At 35.3% G+C, this 24049-nt stretch overlaps 1 protein-coding gene across 1 annotated transcript in view; it reads right to left on the bottom strand.

Annotated features, from left to right (window-relative positions):
• The window catches only part of LOC148820908 (adhesion G protein-coupled receptor E3-like), a 65990-nt gene that overhangs the window by 17461 nt on the left and 24480 nt on the right, over positions 1-24049 (bottom strand). Inside the window, exons 6-12 of the mRNA XM_088933409.1 lie at positions 23768-23845; positions 22849-23026; positions 21298-21411; positions 20541-20737; positions 17134-17304; positions 10337-10537; positions 9200-9435 (exon numbers count right to left, since the gene is read on the bottom strand). Of these exons, the coding sequence (XP_088789535.1) occupies positions 9200-9435; positions 10337-10537; positions 17134-17304; positions 20541-20737; positions 21298-21411; positions 22849-23026; positions 23768-23845 (1175 nt within the window). The remainder of the gene's footprint in view (positions 1-9199; positions 9436-10336; positions 10538-17133; positions 17305-20540; positions 20738-21297; positions 21412-22848; positions 23027-23767; positions 23846-24049) is intronic.

Below are 24049 nucleotides of genomic sequence, written 5' to 3'. Positions count from 1 at the left end.
GGAAAGCTGAGGAATACACTTATAACAAGAACACTTCCTAATGGGGTTAGGCATACTTTTGATGAAGATGATGAAGTTAACAGACTATATGTTTACATAGATACTGAAATAAGGATTGTATTTTAGATTATGTGTAGTTGCTGGCATTGAACTGTGTGTTGGATGCACATGAATTGAAGGAATGGGCAAACATAGCTGATGCGGATCCACAGAGCCAGCATATTAAGATGTTTATAATTAGAGGCAATTTGTTTAAATAACTAGGTATGGATACTGATGTGCAAGAGAGGTGGAAAGGCTGTTTCCTTAAGCCAGCACTATAAAATATTTTATTCTCAGTGAGATGCTGCCATTTCATAGTGGGTTTCTAACACTGTGTATAGTTCCATCCACACAGTGCCTTTACTTCCATCCATTTCTAATCTCTTTATCCAGTACAGAGGATTTGGAGCCTATCCCAGTAAGCAACGGACACAAGGCAGAATACACCCTGGACATAGCGCCAGTCCATCACAGGACAGACAGACACAAACACACACACACCAGGGCCAGTTTTCCCATAAACCAATTAACTTACCAGTATGTTTTGGAGTGCGAGAGGGAGTCATATCACACATATGGAGAAAAACCATGTAACCCAGAGAGAACATGTAAACCCCACACACACAGGATGGCAGGAATTGAACCTAGGACCCCAATGCTGCAAGATAGCAATGCTAACCACTTCGCCACCATTATAAATGGATGGATATCTTAGTTATCTTTCTAGTTCACAGGTTTGCATGCATAATTTAATTTTGAAAGCCACTGAGACATCAGGTACTACTGTTGTATTTATGAAAAAGAAACAAAACAAAAAACATACTAACAACTGTGCCATCCTACTCCTTAGTTAATACATTTTATTATTCATAAACAGTTAACATTGTTAGCAAAATATTTTGAATTATATTTAACCCTATTTTTTCTTTAGTTTTGTATTTAACTTATTATATGATAGTCAGACTTAATGTATATTTGAACAATGAAAATATATTTTTACAAGATTTTACATTAAGCACTTAAAATTAATATGGTTAATAATAGTAAACTGTAACATGCTGTAACAAGATCGGTTAAACAGCGAAGAAAATGCTTTCAGAGAAAATGTTTCAGGTGTGAAGAACATAGATCTCCAATGCAATTTCAACCAAACCTGTTCCCACCCACCCTGCCCCCACTACCATTAGAATATACACAAAGCACTCAAATCTTTCGAGCTAATGATCAGGTGACCCGAGAGAGAGCGAGAGAAACACCAAGGGGTGCGGAACCAGGGAACTATTTACATGGAAAACGGGCGATCTCCCCAGACTGTCCGCCCGTTTCACTGTTACCTGGATACCTCTTTATTTAGAACTCACTAACACTGATTTTTAGTTTAGAAGGATTCAAGTAGGGTTTTAGATGAAAGGCAGCGACCTTAATCAAGCCCAAATCATAATTGAACCCATTCAGAGCCTACATTACATTTTAGCGTTTCATTCTGAGCAGAAGACCCTCACACCTGAAGAAGGCTTGCGTTTTCTCTCTTCTCTTTTAAGCATTTGTACAATGTGTAATACAATAACAATGTGTAATTACAATGCTGTAATACAATTTGAATCGTATGAGGGTGGGGGGGGGAGGTGTCTTTCGCTGGAAATCTCGCCCGCTTCTACTTTACGAGTACAACCCCCTCTCTGCCGGAGTGCTGGCTGTGACGAATTAAACCGGTTTCACAGGTTTCAATCACAGACCATGTGACATGGGAGTCAGGAAACTAACACACAGCGCCACCGGATTTGATAATGCTATAAAAACGCTATAAAATAATGTGACTAGGCACAGAACAAGTTTACAGCACAGTACAATAATAAATGCTGACCATGACTTTAGAAGCATAAATTGCCTTACACTCAATTTAAACACAAGTTGTCTTTAGCCCTCTAAGCTGGTTCATACAGAAATGTAGAGATCCAGGCTCAGAACACACAGCTTCATTAGCGAATACATATGCAGGACAACTAGAGAAGACGTTTTACAGAGGATGGATTTTTAGAAACATCCCATCAGTGACATCACTGAAGTCAACTCCTAGGTACTGTAACTGTCGTGTGGATAGTTTCACAAGAATCAGACAAAGGTTTAAGCATCGCTTGTTCTAGATAAAACTGCAAAAAAAAAACAACAACCCATAATGTACTTCTTTGCGGCTCTGTTTGCCCAAATCATATATTCACAACGTGAAATTAGAAAATAATATTACGTAACCAAAATCCGCAATATGGAAACAGAACCTGTGTAATTGTTGATAGATGATGTACTCGTAACATTTTTACAAGACGAACTACAACATTTAAAAAATGACTTGTATGTACTTGATATCTCTAATCAATCCACGGCGATATAGTTAAAGCAGTCCCCGTACAAAACGAAACTAAAACCTAGAAACATATACAGTACGTGAGCAGTATTTACGTAGTATCGGTGTCAAGACATACCTCTCAAATACTGTAAATCAAGTTAAAAATATCTCAAGACCGATTCTGGTCATAATGAAACCATGTTTCGTGTATGTTTTCTTTAAAGTACCGAGACCAGCCATATACTGTATGTTTATGTTCCAAAATTAATATCGTTTATGGCCTTCACACGCGTTGCAGTATGCTCCTATTCTTTTTATGCTCAGCTACTAAGATTTCCCTTCAGTGGTAAAATTAGATATGAATATTCAATACTTAAACGGGCACAGTTAAGACATTAAATATACATATACATACTGTATACAGTACAGTTTGCATACGGTAATATGTTTGTGTTCCTAAATCAATCTCTTTTATGAGCATGTGAAAGGCATGGTGAATCGATTCTCAAAAATTACTGTACTTTGCATGATTGGAAACAAATGCGTGATTGCGAAATGCTGTGGTGTTACTTTTACAAAGACGGTCAATGAAAAAAAGAATGTTGACCAGGGCAATACTTTGAGTTTACACTTACAGCTTGTCCAAGGTCATTCATTATTAATACTATTAGTAATATCTTCGTTAAAGACTTTGATGGCCACAGCTCAAACATGAGAGGTTGAGCTTTATTAGCTCCACCTTGCGGAAATTCTGGCTACTATTATTTTGCTTGTCGTATTATAGGAGAATTTACGGTAACTCACGGTATTTACCGGTAGCTTGCGGTAGACTGCGTACAGCGTACCGCAAAATAATGCGGTATCGCCCGTGCATTTTGAATGGCTGCATCTGTACCATCGTTAAACAAAGCAGGAGTGTATTGTACTTCCTCATGGGATCAAACGTGGAAAGATTAGATTGTAATCATTTTTATTTTTTTAATAAATTTTAGAAAAGTGTCATCTATACAAAAAAGCTGTTTATTTAATACCACTCTCTATTAAGATAAGATATCTTTAGATAAGCTCTCTATTTAAGCTCAGATCAAAGATCAAACACAGATCAAACAGCACTATCTCACACACTGGGACTGATATGTGATTTGTGATGTGGTTGAGTGTGAGTTGTGGTGCTCTAGCAGGCTAGCTGGTGTCTGAACTGGTTTCACAGCTGTTAAGCATAGTGTAGTTTTTGTTAACAACTTTGTCAGTGAAAAAAAGACCGTGGGCACTTTTCCTCCCCCCTACATTCTCAGAGTAGAATAGGCGAACCTTCCAATGAAAGACAGTCCCCCTCCCCCCCACGGACAGACAGACAAATGTTTTCACTGCCTATTATTTGAGGCTGAGGTCCCTGCTAACTATTTAGAGGGAAAGGCAGTGACATCACTGCTCCGGCATGCATTCTCTTTAGATACACAATTCCATATTATATTCCCTGTTAATCAAATTCTAAAAATATGCTTTTGTTTACTCTGATAAGAGCATATTCACAGAAATACAGAAATCATTTTTAGAATACGCTAAATAGAGAATATAATATGGAATCGATTATCTAAAGAAATTAATAACAATATTAATTTAAGGATCTAAATATATGTATTTATATAGCTGGTAGTATTGCTGTAATCCTCTTTCTTTGTAAACGTTTTATTTTTTATTTTTTATTTTAATCAATAATTAGTATTAACATTTACACAGTGATAAATTGTTGCACTTCCACATCTTGTAAAAACATTCATTTACAAGACTGTGTTCAAACATATGTTACATTTAACTAAAAAAAAAAGTAGGGTCTCTCCCTATTTTCTCTCACCCTCTGCGATTCGCAGAATGGTTACAAATGGGAACAGGTCAGGCAGGCAGAGGAAACGGGGAGGGGGGGGGGGGGGATGGAACTGTTAGCTGTCCTGGATAAAACAGTTAGAAAAGGTGGATTTACACTTGTAAAAAATGTTCCAATTTTAATGCAATATGGAAGACATTATTGATAATAAATGACATTGGACGGTCTGTAAACTGAAGATTTATAGAGGAGACACGTTGTGTCTTTTCTTTCCAGCTTGGAATTAACCTTTACTTTATGTGACACAGCTCCGTACTTCTCACAAAGGTTAGGAGTGTTAACACCCCGCTGTGTAATGTTATGTAGAATAGACAGTTCTGGGGGAACTTTCAGTAGCATGCTCTGTTGTCATTGTCACTGTTTTCACAACCTTAAATTTATTAAACGTCTATTTTAGAGAGAGCTTTGGCAAAATCCATGGATACTTTGCCCTTGAGCTGTGAAGCTTTTAGATTCTTTGGGTCCCATGATTTAAAAGATTTAAAAAACTATGGCTTTCATAAAAATGTGAGAGTAGCTTCATGCATTCCTCCTCATAGCACTTTACACTTAGTTTAAACTACTGAGTGAACTAGGTTTAATATAGACAGCAAGGGGCAGTTATTTAGCCGGTTGTGGGTCAACTTCAACAGCTGTCCAACTGTGTTTTTGATCATTTTACTTGGGCTTCTTTAAGAAAAGCAGGATAAGGTCCTCACTCACACTTACTTGCAGCATTGTGGGTGCTGTGGTTTAAATGCTATTGGCTTGTGAACAGCATACCCCATCTCAGTGCATAGTGCCACATTAAATAAAAGCACAAGAAAAAGAGATTCACAAAATAAAGCTGTCAGTCTTCTGTGGACATAAAGAAAGGGTTTCAAAAATCAAATAAAGCTTTATTCCCGTGCTCACAGTCTGGGTAATTGGAGACTGTGCCGTTCTGCTTCCTATGGTGATATACGGGTTTTTCACACGAAGCTGTATTGAGCAGCATTTCTACCATTGTGAACTTTTGTACACAGCGGTCCCCTAGGGTTCGATGAAAAAACGGAGGTTTACAAAAAGAGAATTAGCTCACTGATAGTTTTATATAAAGGTCTTTAAAATGCATTTGGTTTGAAAGCTTTCTGTGTTTCCATTGTGAAGATATGGACATAAGAATATTTGTGCTTGGTAAAAAAAATGGCGTAAAAACGACATGGTGAAGGCTGTGAAAACATTCACAATGTATGTTGTACACACAGGAAGTGTTTTCGTAACTCTAGGAGGTGAAAACACTACAGGCATGCCAAAATAATTTTCGAACTTCAAGCTAACTTTACCCTGGTCTTCACAGACTTCCTTATTTTGAACTCAACTGTGCTTCAGTAAATAATGTACAGTTTATCACCTTCTGCAATGCTTCTAGTTTAGCAGGATTTGTGCAATAAGCACATTGTTTAATGGGGATGACATTACCCACGTCTACATTACCCACGTCTACAATATATCACTGTACGACACAGGTTTGAGTGTCTGTTAATAAAACAGAGCACCTTCCAATACATATAACTACTGCATGATTTCTTTATCCGTTTCAGCTTAATGAGGGAAATTAAATCAGTCAGAATCTTGGAGTACCAATTGTAAAAATAACCATTCTTCCCTCCTTTGTTCAACTTAAAGATTTTCGTGAAGAAATCCTTAATCACAAAACCATCACTTAATTTATCATGATACACAAATTCACACCAGAGCCAACAACAAGTTATAATAGTGGAGTATTTTATGTATTCACATACATAAACAAACCAAAACTAATACTTTGATTGCACATTGAACCATTGGGTGCAGCGCTTTGTCCATTTCCATTATGAGGACAATACATTATTTTAAAAAAGAAACAGATGTCAAAATGTCCACCTGTGATATTTTAGCTGCTTAGTTACACAATTCCATATTCATATAACTATCAAGTGATGTTAAATCACTACAGCATTTATCTTTTTACAATAACAGCAAGTGGTGTTCTTATTATGTATTCTTAGAAAAGGATAAAACGTTATAACTTTTTATGAAGTACAGAATATAACCTTAATAATGTTAGAACAAGCGCAATTAAGCCAGAACCCATGTAAATTACCAAGTTATAGACTTTGATACATAAAATATTTATTCATAATTAAAATATGATGAAGGTGGAAGGTTGTGTACTTTTGTTCAACTGAGCAATCTTGCTTTTATAAAATATACCAACTTTTTAATGTTAAGTGATTAACATGCTGTAGTACACAGTTTAAAATTAAAAGTCTAAAGAGTATAGAACTTAAATTATTAATTGGATAAAGATTTTCTCCCAGCAGTGATCGGGATTCAAAATGGGGTGTTTTCTGGCAACAGCTCAAATGCTGTACATGAGAGGTTAAGATTTATTTGCTCCACCTGGTGGTGATTCCGGATACTATTATCATAGCTGCGGTATGACGCGTTATGACGCGTTGAGATGCAACACACCCACCGTGTTGTACCGCAGTGTACCTCACTTGTTTTGAATGGCTGCTTCTGTAGATTGGGACTCTGATTAGGCTACTCAAGAACATTCAGCCATTGTACAGTTGCTTTGGTGGTGTGCTTTGGGTCAGTGTCATGATGAAAGGTGAACCATCTTCCCATTTTCAAATTCTTGGCTGAGGGCTGCAGGTTTTCTTCAAGAATGTGCCTGTATTTTGCGCCATCCATCTTCCCTTCCATCCTGACAAGTGACCCAGCACCAGCCCCAGCTGAAGAGCCCCACAACAGGATGCTGCCACCACTGTACTGTACTGTAGGAATGGTATTATTTGGATGGCAAAATGTACTGGGTTTTCACTAGACGTACCATTTTGCATTCCGGCCAAAAAGCTAGATTTTTGTCTCATCTGATCACAACGCCTGTGTGGTCACAGAATATTTAAGGTGCTTTTTAGCAAAACAAAAAAGAGAGTTTATGTGGCCTTTTTTAAGGAGTGGCTTTTTTCTTGCCATCCTCCCATACAGACCAGATTTGTGATATTGTTGTCACATGCACACAATGACCAGTCTTTGCCATAAAGGCCTGTAGCTCCTTCAAAGTTGCCATTGGCCTCTTGATAGCCTCTCTGATCAGTATCCTTCTTGCTCGGTCATCCACTTAGGAGGGATGGCATGATCTAGGCAAGGTCTGAGTGATGCCATTTGCCTTCTACTTCTTAATGGAAACAGATAGATGGAGAAGTGGGGGGTGCTTCACCCCTTCCTCTATCATTCAATGACAGTATTTATTTTCTATTTAATCCCTAACCCTGCTAACACACATGTCTAGAATTTTTTAAAGTCCCTCCTACTCCCTCCTCCTCCACTTTCCTTCGTGTTGCCTTGCATCTAGGTTCCCTCTGGGGTTAAGAAAAGCTCACTTCCCCGACCTCAGGATGGCAGTGCCACCTTGACTCTTTCTGGGGAGGTTCTCAAGCACAAACCAGAGAGGACCCCTGGCCAAATTATTCTCGGGAACTCTAATTTACTAATTCTCATTCCCTCGGTCCCCTAAGGGTTTATCCCAGTTGCAAGGCAGCACGACTTATCCAAATAAGGTACTTTACTGTTGTAATTAATACTTTTTCAGAATGTTTTAGAATTGTATTTTCACTTGGCTAATGTGGGTTACTGTGTGTAAATAAAAATGGAACAAGTCTAATTTAATTTGTTTTTATTTTCAGAGTGTTATACAACAAAAGGTACACATTTTGAAAGGGGGTGGTGATTTTCTATACACACTGTATATGTGGAAAGGTGCAAAAATACCTGAGTCAGAACATCAAAACCAGTTATGATGTAAGTGTGCTTTGCTTCTGATGACAAGCAACCAGTTTTTTTTAATTAAGTAGTCTCGAATCCCTTGCAAATCATTTTGTGGATCTTGATTTAATTAAAATTTTTCAAATGTAAAATTACCAAGCCACAAGGCTTAAAGAGGTATTTTCGTTAACAAAGAGAAGAGATAAAAAAGGCTCCTAGGAAATTTGAAAATATTGAGATGGAAATAATCAAAGAGGGGTTTTCGGGTAATGTAGGACTGTATTTTGAAATAATAAAATCTACGTGCTAGAGATGAACTGACTTGTTTTCTTTCTCTTGAGTTAAAATTATAGCATATAGAAAGATGGGATATTTACAGATGCAGCCATTCAAAGTGCGCGGCACAAACATGTACTGCAGGCATTTGGCTACGTCATAACGCGTCATACCGTAGTGTTAAGTGTTAAGAGATCAGAAAGGAGAAGAAAGGTAGAAAGAAAGAAAAGTCTAAGAAGCCAGAAGGAGTTATGATAGGACATCCAATAAGCTGTATTTGAGGCCACAGTAGAGAAAGGATGTTACGGGACATCTCCAGGGCCCTTGAGATAGCATCTCATGCAGCAGGGGATGAAAGAGAAGAAACTGGTGCCAAAAACACCAAAAGAGTTCTGGCAGTGCTGGACAGCAGTGATAGAGACAGCAGTGTAGCTGGAAGAGAAAAAAAACAAGATAACCTAATAAAGAAGAAAAAAAATCAGAAAGACCTTGGGATGGAAGCACATTGGATTCGGATTCTTTTAGTGGTGCTTTTTACCATTATGGCAAACCAGTGTGTGTTTGTTTCCATGGATATCCACAAAAAAGATATTGTTATGGCACCCTATCAGATGTCAGATTGTTTGGAACATATTGTGTTTGTAATTTGTGTTTGCTAAATGAATTTGTCTACATTAAAATCATCTGATGGGTTTCCTGTACTTGGTATAAGTCTCTTTAATTTATTTTCTGCAACTTCTTCAGTATTTGCTAATCCTTTTCTCTTTGATCCCTAAGTCTATGAAAAACGTAGTGGTAAATTGAAAGAAAGGGATTTAAAATGATTTAGCTGAACATTGAGCAACTTCAGACAAAACAGTATGAAATAACCTGCTCACCTGGTCTGTGTTCCATAACCGCCTGGAAAAACTCCAGCTGACACAGCAACGATGATGGCAGGAATACCATACCCAGGTGGTAATAGATACCTCTTGGTCAATCTGCTTCTGCTACTGTATTTGACCACTCTCAGATTCATCACTAACAGAAGCAGCTGAACTCCCTCCAGACACATCCAGACAAAACTAGCAAGGAAAAAGAAGTGGAGGACTCCTGCTATCACGGCACAGATCACCTGCAGTAACAGAGAAGAGATCAGAAGTGCAGAAGCACCGGAAAATAGTATCAGGAATAAAATCTGGGCATACTTTTTTTTTACTTGACTTGTAAATAGATTTATCTTAAAAGTTATTGGCAAATACAAATTAAGGAAAAAAATTGTCAAGGCATATGCTTGTCCGATAATGTAGTGCACAGGGATCTTTTGCTCTAGTATGATGTAAAATGTCCTTATCCTGCCATTAGATAAGAGATAAGATCACTTTATTACCCATATACAATTTCTTGTATTAGGAATTTGTCTTTTCATATACGTCAGCTTGCTCTCCATGAGACATACAGACAGGGAGAGAGAAGCTAGGGGTCAGAAGGCAGGGTCAGCCATTTATAAAGCACCTCTGGAGCAGCTGGGGGTTAAGGGCCTTGATCAAGGGCCCAATGGATAGGATTCCTCTGCTAGCTGCAGGATTTGAGCCAGCAACCTTCCAGCCACAGGTGCAGATCCTTAACCACAGTGCCACCACTCTACCCTAAAAGCTTGTTTTTTTCTACATGGTTTTCGAACCAGGGACCTATTATAAAGTTATCTCTTCAGATTATGGATAAAATCTCCTTTGCAGATATCACTGCACTAAGAACAACCTTGGTATCTCAAAATAAAATTCCATTAACAAAATGTCAGCTGTAGAAACAAAAAAATTATAGTTGTGCCACATTAACAATTTAAAGCAGCGCATATTACTTTGTATCCATATAAAATATTAAAACATCAATATAGATTATGTTATAGATACATTGTTATAACTAAATCCTGAGAATAATCTAATACTATTATAAATATATAAAACTAAGCCCTTATTCTTCAATTCTCTGAACAAAATAATTTATTTTTTGCAGTTTTAAAATACTCTACTTACATTATGGTCTGTTTTGGATCCTCCAGTTAAAAAGAGAAGGTGTGCCATAAATAGACACAGGCTCAAGTGCAAGTGAATAGTGTTGTGTCCTTTATGAACTGATTTACAGAACACAAATGTAATGATTGCAAGAATGAGACAAATCAGGGCTGTTATTACAAACACATAGCTGATAATTGACAGGACGGAATCTTCATTAATCTGTGGGAATAACAAAAAATGAGCATTTTCTGCTCAAACAATAAATGTTGTGATTTTTAAGAATCTCTGAATCTAAATCACATTTAAAACTTAACATTAGTTAATAGTAATAATAACAGTATTACACTTTTTCTAAAAGAAAAATAATCATATTCAGTTATTTAATTGATGTACTATAAATCAATTTACAAATGTAAATTTGTAAATGTAAAATGTATTAACTTATTTGAGTAATTTCAAACAAAGTAAAACAAAGGTCCTGAGATATTATCGGTTTGAATGTCACCTTTTCTATTCCAAAAGGGTCTTTTCAATCTGCAGTTTAAAATTTAGAGAAATAAAATGAATAGATCCAGCTATTCAAAAATGTGTGAGGTAGGCTGCGTTAAAACACAGTGGGCATGGTGCAATATACCACATCATACCACATGTTAATTGAAATATGATAATAGTATCCGGAAGCACCTTGTAAAACCGTCAGGTGAAATAATTAATTCTGGCGACACCTCAAATGCTGTACACGAGACATTTGAGGTGTTGCCAGAAAACGCCAGGTTTCGATCCCACTCACTGCTGAGGGACAATCTTTTTCCAATTACATATTTAAGCTGTAGACTCTTTAGACTTTTAATAATTTTAAACTGTGTATTACAGCATGTTAATCATTAAGCATTAAAAAGTTGGTATATTTTATGAAAGCAAGATTGCTCAGTTGGACAAAAGTACATAACCTTCCACCTTCATCATAAATATTTTAATTATGCATGAATAATTTATGCATCAAAGTCTTTAAATTGGTAACTTACATGGGTTCTCATTTTAACATATTTGTTCTAACATTATTAAGCTTAAATTCTGTACTTCATAAAAAGTTATAACGTTTTATCCTTTTCTAAGAATACATAGTAAGAACACCACTTGCTGTTATTGTAAAAAGATAAATGTTGTAGTGATTTAACAACACTTGATAGTTATATTAATATGGAATCGTGTAACTAAGCAGCTAAAGTATCACAAGTGGACATTTTGGAAACATTTTGACACTTCTGCTGTCCTTGTAGTGGTAATGAGCACTGTAATGTAGCGAGCTGCAGGCGGTTCAAAGCGCGATCAGAGCCGGTTGCCAGCGCGGTGATGTCACTGCCCTTCCCTGTGAATAGCAGGAACCTCAGCGCTCAGGCTGAGGGGAGATCTCCCTTTAGTTTAGCTGGCTGTTCCCTGTTGAGTGACACCGGAGGCCTGGCTTTGAGACCCTGCTGTGAAGGGCCAACCTGAGGTGGGAGCGGCAAGGGCACAAACCCACGAGAACCTGAAAATGTTATGTTATTATACGTGATGGTTTTATGTTTAAGGATTTCTTAACAGAAATCTTTAAATTAAACAAGAGAGGGGGGGAGGATTATTTTTTACAGTTGCCAGTAATCGGGGAACAGCTTATCAACACGGGCAAACAATTTTTTTTTTTTTTTTAAATGAAATAAAAAATAAGATACAGTGAAGTGTTCCTGTCATCTTGGTCTTACAAGTGGCTCTGTTAAGTAGTAAATATTTTTCTGTTATCTATCACACTTTCCTGTGCTCACAAGATTGCCAGCATTCATAGTTGGCATTTCTATGCTTTCCTGTGCTTACAACATTGGCATTGTTCCAAAATCACGCACATTCTCCTACCTCCTTATTTGGTGGAGATAACTTTTTGTAAATATTATTGGTCACTTACGTTCGTAGCACGCATTCCTTTAGAATGGTATAGAATTACATAGTAGCTCTTGTGTCCACTCAAGTATTAGCGTGCACTGTATCATAGTACGTAGGCTGCATATTTGACACAAACTAATTTTATTAAAATAGAAAATATGAAAACCCATCCCAATTTTTCAGCGCACACAACAAGGTCCAGGGTCATATGGTGTACCACCTGGCAGTGCTCCGCTACCATGGTTTGAGAACCACTGGTTTAGATAGTTAAAAAACATTTCTTAATTAAATATTTAAAATACATGAATTTCATAAAGGTTGTACTGATTTAATACCTCTTGATAGTAATATTAATATGGAGTCATGTAACTAAGCAGCTAAAATATCACAATGGGACATTTTGAAAACATTTGACGTTTGTTTTTAAAACAAATATCTATATTATTGCGCTGCACCCAGGCGCTTCAAAGCCCAATCAGAGATTTACATAACTGAATATATAAAAATAGTCCACTATTATAGCTTGTTGTTGGCTGCAGTAGGAGTGTATCTGGATGAATTATTATAAGTGATGGTTTTGTGATTTAGGATTTCTTCACACAATTCTTTAAGTTAAAGGAGGGAAAAAAGAGGGCTGTAGTGTTACCGCGCTGCAACCGTCTTGTACCATTTGTATGCCTGCCGTTCGTTACAATATGAATAATGAATGACCATGGATGAGCTATAAACTGAAGAGTTAGAGAAGACACGTTGAGTCTTGTCTTTTCAGCTTGGAATTTAACCATTACAGCGATCGTTTTGGCTATATAATTTTTACATAGCTGGATGAGTAAAACTAGATTGGATTAATAACTGGAGTAAGAAAGGATATTTCACACATACTTTGAACCCTGTGGCTTTGGAACAGCAGGCGGTGAGACCTGGCTGGGAGGGGGGGGGCTGTGTTTTGATTTTCTTGCGGGAACCGTATTCACTACAATATTATAATGAGTTCCTGAGGCATACCATTCTAATTTCGGAATTATAAAAAATAAACCTTTTGTGGTACCTTTTGAGAAGTCATGTACTGCTTGCAAAGTAGCAGATTTTGACAAACAGCTAATTTTGCTTGAAGAATTTTAAATCTGTCTGTACTGTAGCTTTATTTAATTGAGCAGAAAGTTACCTTGCTCTTACAAGCAGCTAAGCAGAGTTTGTGTTAACACATCACACCCTTTGAATTAGTTTAAATCAACTTTGTCTGTCAGTGAAAAAAATGACCACGGGCACTTTTCCTTCCCCTCTGGTGCTAGGTGAGAATGCTGGAAATGTTTTTTTTTATTTTACTGTGAGTGTGAACATTGAGTGAGCACTGGGGCGTACAGTGAGCCTAACACAATGAGATTACTGAGATGGATAGTTTTAGTAATTATGTCGAGAACTATCTGACTTTTTGCAAGATAAAATTTTATCCAGGTGTGAATCAGCTACGTGACCTTGGCCCCGTGAAATTGTGGGAAAGAGGTTTAGTGGGCAGTGTAGTAACCATAGAGTAATACATACACTGTAATACACTGTACAGTATAACAGTATAAATCAAGTATGTTTTTTAATGTTCGTAAACGCTATTTTTGCAAGTACATTCTGTATTCAGTTTGCTTCTGTGTGTTAACTGGTGGGCAATCAAGGTGAAAATTCTTCCACAAGGAGTGAACCTTTAAAGCAGAGAAGACCGCACCGAATGTTTTCAGCTTTGTATGTCGCTCAAGCCATTTCTCTTTGGCACTGTAGTCATAGAGGTGGTAAGATGCCTCCCCCTTCCCTCTGCCTGCCTCACCTGTTCCCATTTTTAATCATTCTGTGTCCGAATTGCAACACTTGAGAGAGAGTAGGGAGAGAGAAAAAAAGTGAACCCTGGTTTTTTGATAGTCAGATTTAACATATGTTTGAACACAGTCTTGGAAATTAATGTTTTTACAAGATGTGGAAGTGAAATAATTTATCACAGTGCGAATTTTAATATTAATTATTGATTACTAATAATGTAATGATGCCTGACTTTATGACATAACAGTAAGAAATACAATCGGCACAGGGCGGTGCACTGTTTTCTCAACCACCTGCTAATTTGTTTCACACCACGGGAAGACAGGAGAATGTGATTGTATTGTATCTGTACGAAATGCGTGTTGCGTTTACAAATTTAAAGTATTTAAAATGTTTATTTAAAATGTTAAAAAAAAACTTACAGCTTACACAAAGATTCTAAGATGATCACAAGGAAGAAAAATCACCTGTTTTTCGTGGATTTCGTGTTTTTAACTCAACCCATTTTTATGGGTTTTAAAACCATGTAATATCTATTTGAGGTACACATGTTATTATAATAATAATAATAATAATTGCGGTTTTTAAATCTGTAGGTTGCAGGCTCTGTGTCATTTGTTTACAAAGTTATTAACATCTGAAACATCGTGTCTCATAAATAGGTATTTTAATAAGCAAAGCTTATGAAAACTGAAGAAAATATGACTCTAAAAAAGATACAAGAAGCTTGAAATTATTATTAAATTAATACTGTTAATAATGACCAGACATTATTATAGTATCAGTGATAATTTTAATACCGCTTTGTTATTCTCAATTCTAATTACAATATATCCAATTTCGTTTTAAGGCTTGAGGCGTCTGTTAAATTGCCCCACTGAATAAAATGTTTTGAATTAAACTGGCTGAACAGTTGACAGTATTCACATTCCAAATCACGTTTTTATTTCATTATTAATATAACTTAACATTGAATATGTTATAAAATATATCCAAAAAAACAAAAATGTTAATATAGTGTACATAATATTTCCTATTTTATTTTTTTAAGCATTTGTTAGAATAAAAACTTGTACCATAAGCAGGTATTGAACCCAGATCATCTAGACAGAACCACCATTGACAAACCCACTGCACCAATGGGCTGCTTGGAAACATAGCTGAGACAATCAGCTTACAAATGTTTAGAAAGTATTCATGTATGAATGAGTCAAATTAAAAATAAAATGTGTTTACAAAGAAAGTGGATTTCAGTAATACTACCAGCTATATAAATACATATATTTAGATCCTTAAATTAATATCGTTATTAATTTCTTTAGATAAGCAATTCCAAATTATATTCCCTATTTAGCGGATTCTAAAACGTATGAGGTTTTCTACTGCGATAACAAATGGAAGTATTCATAGAAAAGGTTAAAACATGGAATACAGAGGGAGTTTCAGAAATTAAACAGAATTTGGAAGACCCTCTCAAAAATAATTGTTTAATAAATTTAGTGAAAACAGTGACAAATCAACCTGAACAAAATACAATTTTAAAATAAAAGAAGTTTGAAATTATTAGTTGTTATTAATCGCTTAACTTGGAATGTGTTGTGATATTTAGAAATACCAACAAATTCAATATAGTGTTAATAATATTTACTATTTTTGTTTTTCAAAGAAATGTTTATTTGTTAAAAGAAAACTCATGACGAGAACTGGGTTTGAACCCCCAGCCTCCAGCAGGCAAGTCGCAGGCATAAGCCATTACACTAGCATACCACTTGACAACTTAAGCTATAACTGAACAGGTCAGGCAAAATGTTTCCCTGTAATCGTGAGTGAATGAGTCAAATTGATGCAGATGTTTAGAAAGAAAGTGTACTACTGTAATAATTTGAGCTATGTGAATATAATTATATAGTTATTAATTTATTTAGATACATGATTCCATATTATATTTCCTATTAATCAAATTCTAAAAAGTATGCGCTTTTTTACTGCGATAACAAACACAAATATTTAAAGAAAAGGTTAAAACATTATAACTTTTTATGAAGTATATAAACATAATATAGTCAGAAGGAGCATGTAAAAACTTTTCCAAAATAACCACAGTATGTAACCGAATGAAAAACTTTGATGCGTAACATATTTATGAAGAAAGTGGAATACTAGTGTTTATTTTTATTAAACTATCAATTTACATAATATGTTTATGTTCCTAAATTAATATTGATTATGACCTTCAGACACATTATGCTCCTCTTCTTTTTATGCTCAGCTACTAAAATTTCCCTCTAGTTGTAAAATTCCATATTAATATTCAATATTAATCTGATTTAAACATGCACAGTAAAGAGATTAAATGAAGCAATTGTTTCACTAACAACCAATGCACCACGAGTGCCACCTGTTGGTCATTTTGGCCAGCCAATCACGTACTGTGGTATAATGCGCTAAACTGCAGATATTGTTGCACAGTATGGGGTTTTACCATGCATTTTGAATGGCTGCATATATATATTAAAAACCTTATGTAACAAGTAGTGGAGAATATCTTTTATAATCTAGCTTCAATACTTGACTTGTGAGAAGATTTTAAACATATGTCAGAAGTAGAGAAATGCTGTGATATGACAATGACAATGAGAAGAGTTTTCAGTTTTACTTTGTGGAATAATTTAAAAATCAAGTCCTTTATTCTAAACTCATTGGAAGTATTCAACAAAACAATGATTCACCAGATTCAGATTAATTACTATTTTAATAATCTGTAATAAATATCTTACTGTGCTTAGGTATTTTGTTAAAGCTCATTCTCTAGCTTCTCTCAGTATGAATGATTCCTTGATTAGCTACTACCAAACAAGCTATAAACCAGATCACTTCCTTTTATTTGTGACTTTCCTTATGGTCTTATGATTGAAATATAAGTAAACTAGATGCATTTTATTAATCACAAACTGATTGGGATGTTCTACTCACAACAGAAATGATTGTGATGATTTGCATGGAAACCAGCACACACATGGGGAGAACATAATAACTTCACACAGATACTAAAAATATTATTTTATATTATTTTTATGCCTTTGAGTTCATACCTGCTTGGAATTAGTTGCCATGATTACAGCAAAGCTGCTTAGATGATCACTACTGCAGACTGTGTGAGTTTCATTGGAATGGATCACTTTCAAACCAGTTTCAGACCAGGAGCTCTCATTCCCTTCAGATTTCCAGTAGACACAGAATAATACATTTTTATTACTCCTTTTCTGAAAGGAAAAAAAAATCAAATTTAATTATTTAACTGATGTTTTATACATGTCATGAAGCATTTTCTTTTCCCATGTAAAACTACACTATTGTATTTAACAAGCGATTTAAAAAACAAGAGCAATAAAATTCTTAAACCGTTGGATTGCTGATCAGTGTTTACATTTAAGAAGTTAAATACCAGAAAAACAATCCTTTCTTTTCACATGAATCTTCATGACCAATCATAAATATAATCAAAGGAACAGATAGAGGTTTATTCCATGCTGAAAAGAAGAAGAAGCATGTTTTTTTTGTGGAGACTTCTTCAGGTGTAAGAGAGAAGGGAACTGGCAGATAAATAAAGCATGGGAGAAGAAATGATTTAAAAAGGGGAGAATGAATATTGAGACATAGGGAACACAGGAAAAGTAATTTACTGTTCCTTCTCTGAACTGCTGCAGAACAAAAAACATATTACAGTAGGGTCTTGACATTCATGAGGGTTCAGTGCAGACAACTGTTGCAAACAGTCACATTTGCATATTACTATGTCCAACTAAACCCTACAGTATATATTGCCTAATGTAATCAAGTATACAGTATGTATGGTTAAAAGACATACCTCCCTTACAGATGCAGCCATTCAAAATGAGGTATGCTGCGGTAAAACACGGTGGGTGTGGTGCAATATACCGCATTATACCATATGCAAATTAGATTATGATAATAGTATCCGGCATCACCTTGTAAGACCTTGTAAAACCTCCAGGTGGAGCTAATAAAGCTTAACTTCTCATGTACAGCATTCGAGCTGTTCCCAGAAAACGCCAGGTTTCGAATCCCGGTCACTGCTGAGGAACAATCTTTTTTCAATTAAGAATTTAAGTTGTATACTCTTTAGACTTTTAATTATTTTAAACTGTGTATTACAGCATGTTAATCATTAAACATTAAAAAGTGGGTATATTTTATAAAAGAAAGATTGCTCAGTTGGAAAAAAGTACACAACCTTCCACCTTCATTATAAATATTTTAATTATGCAGAAATATTTTATGCATCAAAGTCTTTAAGGAAGATATTACTAATAGTATTAATAATGAATGACCTTGGACAGGCTGTAAGCTCAAAGTATTTTAAAGTATTCTTTGTAACCGTCTGCATCAGTTTAACTTTAACGTAACACCACAGCGTTTTCAATCATACAAAGTAAGTTTTGAGAATCTCCAATTCACCATGGCTCTCACACGCTCATAAACGACAAATTTAGGAACATAAATATATTATGTAAACTGTATATGGCTGGTATTGGTAGTTGAAATAAAAAATGCACACCAATATTCCACTTTCTATCTAAACATTTTAAGCATCAAAGTCTTGCATTCGGTTACATACTGTGGTTATTTTGGAAAAGTTTTTACGTGCTCCTTCTGACTATATTAAATTTATATACTTTGTAAAAAGTTGTAATGTTTTAACCTTTTCTGTGAATACGCTCGTTATCGCAGCAAAGCATACTTTTTAGAATTTGATTAATAGGGAATATAATATGGAATCACATATCTAAAGAAATGAATAATGATATAATGATATAGTCATATACTGTAGCTCAAATTATCACAGTAGTACACTTTCTTTGGAAATGTATGCTTCAGTTTCACTCCTTCCCACGTGATTACATCTGTGGCGTAATGGATTAAGTGTGTGCTTTCCGTGCTGTAAGTTGGGTGTTTAATTTCTTTAGGTACGCTATTCTATATTATATTCCGTATTAATCAAATTCTAAAAAAGTCAATATAGTGTCCATAATATTTGCTATTTTAGTTTTTCAAATAAATTTGTACTTCTTAAAAGAAAACTCATGGCAACAGCCGGGCTTAATAACGATAGAATTATATTCATATACTGTAGCTCAAATCCTGCTTAACTAAAAATTAGACACAAGAAGAGTATTATTGGACAATGTTGTGAGGCTCTGGCGGAATTTCTCTGTAAACTGAAGAGTTATAGAGGAGACACGTTGTGTTTCAACTCTTTTAACACTTGTAAAAAAGAACATTCCAATGTTAATGCTACACAGAAGATATTATTAATAATGTAGGGCTTTCAGGCTCACATTGGTATGCACCCTACCAGCTTAGGGATCAAACCTGGGCCTCTAGCGTCACTCAACAGGGAACCAGCCAGTCAATCTACAGTGAGATCTACCCTTACCCCCGATGGATCAGGTCCCTGCTATTCACATGAAAGGCAGTGACGTCACTGCGCTGGCAAGCCGGCTCGCACAATACCTGTAATGTCGGCCATACGGCCTATGCGTTTACGAAGTATATAAACTTAATATAGTTAGAAGGAGCACCTTCCAAAATAACCACAGTATGTAACCGAATGAAAGACTTTGATGCATGAAATGTTTAGGAAGAAAGTGGAATACTGGTGTGATTTTTTTATTTAAACTATACAGTTTACATAATATGTTTATGTTCCTAAATTAATATTGTTTATGACCTTCACATGAGTTCTGCTCCTCTCCTTTTTATGCTCAGCTACTAAAATTTCCCTTTAGTTGTAAAATTCCATATAAATATTAAATACTAAGTGAATTAAAACATGTACAGTAAAGAGATTAAATAATTAAATTGTTTCACTAACAACCAATGCACCACGAGTGCCCTTGTCGGTCATTTTGGCCAGCCAAATCACAAACCGCTGCACGCCGCGGTGCACTGTTGGTAACTGCGTGCATTACGGGGTTGTACCGTGCATTTTGAATGGCTGCATCTGTATATGGTAATGAGCAATCAGCTAAAATATACATTAATCCCTCCTCTGTGTTCAACCTTTAGTCTCTCTCTCCATGGGTATCATAATGCACTGGAATGAACCCTGTAATAAAACTGTCAGAGATCCTCTAAATTTGTTTCTAGCCAGCCATTACCCACACTGCTAACACAGAACCACATTGAACTGCAGATGCAGGTAGCAGATAAGGGGAAAGGTTCACTCACTAACTCACTCCAAGTTTGTTGTGTCACTAATCTGAAAGCTGTGGTTAACAACTGTCAGCTCAGTTTCATCCAGCTTTGCTCTTATTCCATACAAGACCCTGTTGGCCACACAATATTGCTGATGGCGACACCCTATTGTACTGCATTATTTTAAAATGGACTCACAATTTATTTTTTCTCATTATTAAATTTTTTTTTAATTACCCTAAGAGTTGGAAGGAATAATTAAATTTTATGGTTGTCCTACCTGCTTATTCTGGAAAGTGACATTGATGGGCTGGAAACTTTTGTAGTTGTGATTGTTCTTCTGTTTTATTACAACAGTTACTATGTGTGAGTTGATCTGAGGAGATACAGTGTCCTCAGAGGAATTTGACTGGAAGAATCTTCCATCCAGAACAGATTCAAGCCCAGTATATGAGGCAAACAGAACAGCTGTATTTCCTTAAACAGTAAAACATTTATGAAGCTCTAAAATAAATATTTAGAAAAAAGTACCTCAGTCCATTTTATATTGAATTGAATCCCTCCCACTAAAACTATGTGCTGTTATTTTTTAGTCTTTCCAAAATTTAAAGAACACTTGATTTTTTAAAATCAGTATTATTTCTTGTTTATTTTATCCTAGTTTAGAACTGACAATTGTTTCTCATTCATAATTGAAGAGTGTTCATATGCTCCTACAACATGCTCACTCTCAAGTTATTTGCCATTTGACAACAAGTACACAAAACCCTCTGGAAGAGCTAACATCAAATGAAGGAGTGATGTATGTCTTAAAATAATTCAAACTTGGCAAATTCCATAGAAACCCTAGGGACATGTTATTTTAATTACACTCTTTTAATTTATCAAATCCAATTGCAATAATCCATATCAAAGCCCAAGATGTACAATGAATGTTACAAGGACAGCACATTATACTGTGTATTAATTTTAACAAAAATACCAGTTCTTTATGAATCTATGTGTAAAGTATATTCTGCACACATATTAGGGTTTACCTTGAGTGGTGTTCTGGATAGGACTTTGCAGATTTACTTGCAGTGTGTTCCCATATATTTGTAAAGGTTCTATTTTCTGAGTAAAATTAGCAGGAATGACAAGCCACTCTAGAGCTTTAAGAAAAAAAAATAGTGAGTGAAAAACTGAACAAACTTAAGTAGTAAAACCTGCTACAACAAGAAGAGACACAAAACAGGGAAAGTTCCAAACAAGAAAATTTGTAGTCCATACTAATCATTTGACTGAATCTTGCTTAAGGAAAGAAAATGACAAAAAAGGAAAGCAGGTACATCACACAAATATATTAATCTGCAGTTTTCTCACTTATAGTACTTTCATATCACAGCTAGTTAATGCTACAGTAATCCTCAATCCAATAAGTCCTCTGAACGTAGTGGGATTCTGCTAAACAATTACAACCTTAAAGTTAGAGAAAATTTTGTATGATAAAAATCTTGAATATCAAACAAAAATAATTACTCTGTGTGACAAAAAGTATAAACTCATCCTACAACATATATTGGTTAGGTAAAATAAGCTAGCATCAATGTGATCATAATGCAGAAGGACTTGCAAAGTAATTTCATATGTACACCAGGGTTCACTAGCTTGTGTAGCTGCAAGCAGCAATCAGTATTTTCTGTGGAGGATATACATGTGGTAGTGAAAGGATTTCTTGTGCAATTTCTGGTTACTGGTAGAGATGTAAAATGGCTAAAGTAGTCATGCTTTTTATATCTGTAGTATTTAAGTGAAAATGCACGAAGGATGTCCACTTTGGAAAATGTAAAAATGGATAGAGGACCTACAGTATCATGATGTTTTGTCTGAGCAAATGTGAAAATGTCTGAGGGAATGTGTAAACAGGATGTATTTCAAACAAAGTAAGAGGTGCTTAAAAATAACAGGTGATGCATTTTCTTTTCTGCAGTATAATTATACTTTCCCGAAACATTTTATACTATTTCTTGATCAACAATTTTCAAATATCTTGTATAAGTCACTGCACAGCACAATTCTACTTCCAAATTAATATAATTGACTCTGTTATATACTGTGCTCCACTTTAAAGGAAAAGCAAACGATATTGCCTTAAACATTGAAATGACCATGAATACTCATGCAGTAATGCTTGTGAGTATCAGAAAGATATCAATGTTTCTTTTTGTGCTGACAGCTAAAAGTATAACAATAATAATCAATAATATCAGGGAATAAGCAACAAATCTTAAATAATTTCATTATTCACATTTCAATGCTATGTTTAAAACAGTAAAAATGTGCATAGTTCTATAATGATTATGTAATTTAGATTATGGTAAAAAACAGTTGAGATTTTTTTTTTCCAATAAAAGGTTGAGGTCCTATTTAATCTATTTATATATTTATTGATTTTTGTGACAATTAAAAAATAGACCATACATAAATCTAAATTTGTAACTCTGTTATAAAAAACTGTTACATTTATCGTGAGAAAATATTGCAGTTAATGTTGCACACCATTTAAAATGAATGAAACCATATTATGTAGCAGATATTTATTTCCATACCTAGTTTATCATCACTTTTATTTTTCTTCATGAATTCATCAAAGTTAGCAGACACAGTCAGCTCAATATTCTCAACACTTTGCAGGATGATTTCTCCTGCTATTGTCCCCTCTTCTTTAGTCAAATTACTCATAATCTCAAGTTTTTTCAGGAAAGAGCTCAAGAGTCCAACAACTTTCTGTAATATAACAAATTGAAAATCAATACATTTCAAAATATACAAACAAATCCAAACTGCTTCAACAACATGCAGCAGAAGTGTGCTTTCTTCAATATAGGGCGGTACAGTGGTTGTGTGGCTGAGGATCTGTGCCTGGGGCTGGAAGGTTGCTGGTTTGAATTTCGCAGCCGGCAGAGGAATCCTACTCCATTGGGCCCCTGAGCAAAGCCCTTAACGCCAACTGCTCCAGGGGCGCTGTATAAATGGCTGACCTGTGCTCTCTTCTCTCCCTGTCTATGTGTCTCACTGAGAGCAAGTTGGACTATGCAAAAAAGACCAATTTCTAATTCAAGAAAGTGTAATGTCCAATAAAGTGATCTCTCTCTTATTTGAGAGAATCTGTTCTCAGTCAGTATTTCTCATACCATCTCCTGGAAAGCTCCAGTCCTGCAGCCTTTTCATTCCAGCAAAACAATTAAAAATCTAATTGAAGTAATTATTAGTTTAATAGTTACAGCTTGGTAGGTTTTCTGAACTCTTCAGGTACAGCTAATTTAAAAAGACTAATAAAACCTGAAGAAGCACAGCTTTCCAAGTCTGAGGTTTGGAGCCCAAAATATAGACTACATGCATACTGTACTGCAAATAAGGGAAGAATTCTTAATTTTTCTAGCAAGTACTTGGAAAAGCAAAGAAGCTAGAAACCTTTTTGTGGAAATATAAAACTTCAAAATATGTAAGAGAAAAGGGGTTACAAACCTGGGGTTCATTTTTGGTTTCACTAGAGTTGGAGCAGTAAATAGATAAAAAATCATATATAAAATTTGTAGATTTTATCTGCAAAAGAAAAAAAAAGTCTAGAATATCAAGACATACAGTATTAAACATTGTACAGTGTTCACCACAAAATTACTACTCACAATCACTGACTAGTTTACTATACTGTAGATTCTCACAGGCAGCAAAAATGTGAATATTAAGGAATATAAGATCATTTGAAAGATGACTTCCTAAGCATATAGCTAATTGATCCAAATGTGT

This window comes from Atractosteus spatula, chromosome 14 (genome assembly GCF_055471065.1).
Source record: "Atractosteus spatula isolate fAtrSpa1 chromosome 14, fAtrSpa1.hap1, whole genome shotgun sequence".
Classification (NCBI taxonomy): Eukaryota; Metazoa; Chordata; class Actinopteri; order Semionotiformes; family Lepisosteidae; genus Atractosteus; species Atractosteus spatula.
Note: the sequence above shows the minus strand (reverse complement) of the source record. Positions and strands in the feature narration are given on the sequence as shown.